Source organism: Folsomia candida, unplaced genomic scaffold (assembly GCF_002217175.1).
Source record: "Folsomia candida strain VU population unplaced genomic scaffold, ASM221717v1 Fcan01_Sc013, whole genome shotgun sequence".
Taxonomy (NCBI): domain Eukaryota; kingdom Metazoa; phylum Arthropoda; class Collembola; order Entomobryomorpha; family Isotomidae; genus Folsomia; species Folsomia candida.
This window is the reverse complement of record NW_019091205.1, coordinates 2,915,353-2,921,091: the sequence shown is the minus strand read 5'-3', so window position 1 is coordinate 2,921,091 and position 5,739 is coordinate 2,915,353. Positions and strand designations below refer to the sequence as shown.

The window sequence follows — 5,739 nt, the reverse complement described above, 5'->3', positions numbered from 1 at the left end:
CTAAAAGTTTCTCCCGATGACTTTTCCGCTCGATTTTTGTTGCTAGTTTTTACATCTGTGATTTTTTATCGTGCAATTTTTTTTGCAATACGATACCAAAGGTAAAGTGGTCTCACCGGCATACGGGCTTGGGTATATTAGCATTATTCAGTGCAAGATGTGGTTTTAAGTGAAAATAGGTAAATCTGAAAGAAGCTAGGATTGCGGAGCAATAAAAAATATTTCAAACCCAAATGCAGTTAAAATAGTTCGAGGACACTCTCTCCATAAAAAAATGCTAATCTGCGTATAAAATTGCAAGGAAATCGGTTAGTTCTGCAATAAAAACTAGAGGAGCCTAAATTTTGCATTACGGCATTTTGGGAAGAATTGAAATACTTTGATAATTACTTCGAGCACCATCTCACAGTGACAAAGGAAGGTAGCCCGACATACAGGGGTCAGCATAAAATGCTTTTGAACCCACGTGATATAGGTTAAACTGCGCAAAACCGGTTAAAAACAAGGATTTTCGGCTATTTTGACCCCCTGCGGAAGGCGTCGATAAGTTCATGTACACAGATAAGAGCCTTATTTAATAGCCTTGATAATTCAATCCACAACATTTGAGATCTAGGAAAACAAATTTGAAGGATGCCACATCCATGACAAGACCGAAACATGACTTGGAAGTCTAGGTCACAGGTTGGTTTCGTAAAGCCGACACATTTTGCATCACAGTTTTAAGGCATGAATGCAAGAAATGGTGAATAAGGCCGGATTCGGCACATCATATTACGGTACTTTAAAAAATATAGCAGTTTGAACAATTCGACCTCCTTGTAGTTGTAAGATAATAAAATTCATTATGGTGCATCTTAAAAGTATTGAGCATCGGCCAATGTTAATAAATCCAAAAGGCTAAATGGCCGACCATTCCATAAGATATAACATGTAAAGTTTCGAAATTAATTGCACGGTCATTTCGTGATGGATTTTCAAAATGGCGCCCGTTTTGGACACCCTGGACCTGGGGGAGAAATATACATTTTCAGATTTTTCAAATTCGGCCCCACCCCCTCGAAATCCAGGTCACAAGGTCAAAAAACAAGTAACACTTCTTTATCGGATTTTAAAATTTTACGACTGGATTCGACGGACCTGGGGGTAAATTCTTAACGGCAATGGTCAGGTCATCATACTCAGCGACTAGTAGGCCGCACCCCCTGCTTTGGAGTCATTGTGGGGGTGGTCAAATGTCAAATCACCACACTTAATGTAGTAAAAAATTTCCCCCCCACCGTAGTTTCCGAAATTCAACGTCGATAATACACGTAATCTTACCAAGGCCCCTATGTGAAAGACATTCCATTATCGTAGACCCCATGGCGACAGGGGGTGTGGTTATCGGCGCTTCTGCCAATACCTTACCAGTGCACGCCATGCGACATATCATTTTTCTCAGGCCGGTAAGGAGATTTCAGTGGCATATTTAAAATTTTAATATGCCACACCCCCTGTGGGTGTGGCTATTGGTATCCAATGGATAAATTTAAACCTGGTCATGTGACATACCAATTTTCCCAGCTCGCCAAGGGGATTTCAATGACGTAGTTATAATTTAGTGAACCACGCCCCCTGTGGGTGTGGCCATCGCTATTCAGTGAATCAACCTACACCTGGTCATGCGACATATCAATCTTCTTAGGACGTTAAGCGGGCTTCATTGACGTAGTAAAATTTAAAAAGCCACACCCCGTGTGGGTGTGGTTATAAGTATTCGGTGAATCTAACTAAACCTGGTCATGTGACATATCAATCTTCTCAGCTCGCCGGGGGGAATTCACTGGCATTGTGAAAATTTAGTAAACCACACCCCCTGTGGGTGTGGCCGTTGGTATGAAGTGAATCTAACTAAACCTGGTCATGCGACATATCAATCTTCTTAGGACGTTAGCTAGATGTCATTGACGTAGTTAAAATTAAAAACGCCACACCCTCTATGGGCGTGGCTATCGTTATCCATGGATAACGATAGCCACGCCCAGAGCTTTATGGACGGGGTGACAAATGTGCAAAGACAAATTTGCAAACGACAAATGTGCAAAGACATTTGTGCAAACGATAAATGTGCAGCCCGACAAATGTGCAGCACGATAAATGTGCAAATGACAAATGTGCAACCGATAAATGTGCAGGAAATTTTCTACAAATTATTACAATATATCTCTAATTTAATCAGTCAAATGAAACAATAATATCTCATCAAAAATTCAAAATTCCTCAAAAATTTATCTTGCCGTGACATGTTTGATGTCTGTCGTCTGTTGCAGCTGTAGATGCAATGAACATTGTTAATTTAATATCAATTTAATTAATAATTGACTAAAGTACCTATACATCTCTTGTGCACACATAAATTTCGCCATATATACAGAGAGTGGAGCACTTATACTGAGAAGAATTCAAACGCTCGCGCGAAAAAACTGGCACAACTTAAACAAAAGCGGTTAACAGTGTTTGATAGACAAACCAATTAAGTAAGACTCTGATTTTTTTCTACTCAAAATTCTGAAAAATGACTCCTTCCTGGCCAAATTAAGAGGGGGTACTAGTTACAGAGTTTTCCAGTCAGATTTGTACCAGAATTTTGATAATAAAGGCTTAATTCACGTGGACAAGAAATTTCGTTTGGCTTAATTTATAGAATAATAAATATTGAAGCTGTTAGAACACAAGAAATTAATCAGGGACTACCTCCTCTCCCTAAAAACCACTCTCTATCTGAAGGCTCTAAAAAGCTCAAAACGAAGCTAAACCGTTTGATCAAGCCGGAAATCCCAAACAGCTTCCCAGTATGGCGAAACGACTAAAATCGAATCCCATACCTATTCAAAGCTTCATTAAAAGAGATTTGGACAAATTCAAACGGTTGAAGACAAAACTGCATGCGTTGAACGAGCGTCACATCGCAAATTTTCACTTTTTTGCGAAAAGAGCTGTACGACAACCAACTTGTTGGAGGTATTAACTAACCTGTGGTCACAATCGATGAAGCTTTGTTCAGGGTAGATGACTGTGCCGGGAGAAGTTCAATTTTCTGTGCGTCATGGAGAAAACATGCAAATTAGCTACGACTTAAGATGGACTTTGGAAACGTTTTAAGGGCGAGTGGTTAAAAATAAGCCTTAAAAAGTGTCGGGAAGCGTTTCCAGTAAGGAAAAAGCGTTGCAAACTTGTAGCTGAGAATAAGGGGCATCGCATCAAGCAAGTTAATTACCCGAGAAAAACCGCATGTAGCTAAGAAAAATTGTTGAACTCTTCTCAGTATGAGTGCCCCACTCTCTGTATTGTGTACAGAATTTCAGCTTATGAGTTTTTTGAAAACTAATGTGGGTCGTATTGGTCACCTTGTTGGGTTCTACTGGCAAAAAATCTAATTTACTTTGGACATGTAAATTTAATATAACTCTGAAGCTTTATGCAAAATTTCAGCATTCCACGACCTATGGGGGTCACCCTATTGGGTCCCTGGAATCAAAGGTTTGGTCCTGGTGACATTACTTACCTAGGTATATGTTAGGTTTAGTATACAAAAATGACAAATTTATTAAATTAAATTAAGTGTTAAATTAATTGTTAGAAAATTTCCTGCACATTTGTCGTTTGCACATTTATCGGTTGCACATTTGTCGTTTACACATTTATCGGGCTGCAAGTTTGTCGGGATGCACATTTATCGTTTGCACAAATGTCTTTGCACATTTATCGTTTGCAAATTTGTCTTTGCACATCTGTCGGGCCACCGCATTACTGTATGTAAGCTATATTTATTTATTAAAGTACCTTTCCCACTTAATCATTTGATACAATGTTTTAATCAGTATATTTATTATCATTGTATACACATTACACAAATTACACATCACAAAAGCTGACTACAAAGGAGTCGTACATTAAAATTGTTTTAATTATATTAATCGACGTATAACTCTTGTGATTAGTGAATCAGCATAAATTGTGGATAATAGAATCATGATCCCTTCCTCATTCTATGCACAGCTTATTAAAAAAGGAGTCCCAGCATTCGTAAACTCCATCCCATCCAGCACAAGCTTTCCCAACGGATTCAAACTTGCCGGTTGGAGCTAAATTTTTTTATACAAAATTGCATATTTGAACCATGTTTAAAATGGAATATTCAAATAAATAATTTGTTAGTTTAATACAAAGGATCTCTGCTACTTAGCAACTGTTACCCAAGCGACACACTGCACTCTAAAAAATAATGTTACCCTCTTTGAAAAGTAAATTCAGCGTCAATTCCATATTAAGTAGACTGTAAATCCAGCGTAAACTTTGCTCATTATCAAGTTAACGCTATAGTATTCTGGATTTGGTACAGTTTACTTAATATAGAATACCAAATGCCTTCAAGAGGGTCACCTTATTTTTAAAAGTGTGTTAAAGTTCCGAATTACCCTTTTCCATGCAGCCCGATTTCACTACTTTGTCCTTGATCCCGACATCGTACCAACGATCGGTGAATTCCTTCCAGACGGTCTTATCCAAATGGAAGTTTTTGTCAATCACGCCGACCCCGTGGTACCAGCAAAATCGGGCACACTTGGTATTCTCCGCTTTCGTAAGGTTGCCCCAACATGCGTCCACCTTTTCCCAAATCATATTTGGGTCCTCGGTAGCATTTCCGAGTTGGAATTTCCCTCCGACGCATTTGAATTGTCCGTAATCTCCGTTCTACATAAATTGGAACGGGGTAATGAGACCTGTTGCAATTATTATGCAAAATTATTTCGAATGTAGACTAACTAAATACAAGTTACTTTAAAACCATTCACAATCATTAACGCGTTTCACGTCGATATGTGTAAATTAATAAACTTCGTAATAAGCAGGTAAATAGTAACCGAATTTTCAGCTTAAATTAGTGAGGAATAATTATACATATTTTCGCTTTTTTAATAAAATTTTCTGTACTTCACCAAGTACTTTGTAACCCAGTAACTAAATAATAAACTCAAATGTGTAGCCACTCATGGCATCTGCATCTCAATGTGAAAACATACGGGTAAAATTATACTGGAAACTTGTACTTATTAACGTAAAATAGAGGACTTTATGCATACAAAATTATTTGTAGCAAACTAACCCAGGTCACTACGACCAGCGTGAATTTCTTTATAAATGCAATTTTTCCTTAATAACTTACCACTAGACTTAAAAGTATTCCTGCTAATACGCAAATCCCCAAATATTTAAAATAGTCCATTTTACACCACGAATTAAAGAATTTCGCAAACGATTAAAAAATATATCGAATTACGGAACGAATTTACGTTTTTGTCGTGACATGCTTCAAAAAATTTCAATGTCACGCGTCAACTTATGTGCGACGTTTCAAACACGAAATATGTATGTAATTCTATAATTGTATGGAAAACACCATGTTCAAAAATAGTGGAGTGGAATTTATTTAATAAATACATGACATATCCATTGCATTGTTAGTAAAATAGCGTTGTACTTGTGTCAGACAGATGTCCAGTGTTTACGATGCATTCTAGGTTAATCTTAGGCCACCTTTTAGTGTAATAAATGTCGACAGAATTTATTTCGTGTTCCAAATTCACTAAATGCGAATGATGTAAATTTACATACAAATATTGCGCATTGCACAACTCTATTAATGATTATGTGTGTTATATTACATATTTATTGTTCATATTTGTCCTATTTATC

General features: G+C 37.4%; 1 protein-coding gene across 1 annotated transcript; it reads right to left on the bottom strand.

Moving 5' to 3' along the window:
* Positions 1–3,848: 3,848 nt before the first annotated feature.
* LOC110855745 lies at positions 3,849–5,288 on the bottom strand. The gene is made up of 3 exons (XM_022104150.2): positions 5,210–5,288; positions 4,461–4,737; positions 3,849–4,127 (listed from the first exon to the last, which is right to left on the bottom strand). Exons 1-3 carry the CDS (start codon positions 5,267–5,269, stop codon positions 4,027–4,029), a joined length of 438 nt encoding a protein of 145 aa, XP_021959842.1. The 5' UTR covers positions 5,270–5,288; the 3' UTR covers positions 3,849–4,026.
* Between the last annotated feature and the right edge of the window lie 451 nt (positions 5,289–5,739).

Coding starts and splice junctions, on each gene's coding strand:
- LOC110855745 (XM_022104150.2), bottom strand. CDS start 5,269: ATGGACTATTTTAAATATTTGGGGATTTGCGTATTAGCAGGAATACTT. Junction 4,738..5,209: donor GAATACTTTTAAGTCTAGTG/GTAAGTTATTAA, acceptor CAATTTATGTAG/AACGGAGATTACGGACAATT. Junction 4,128..4,460: donor ATCGGGCTGCATGGAAAAGG/GTAATTCGGAAC, acceptor AAAAAAATTTAG/CTCCAACCGGCAAGTTTGAA.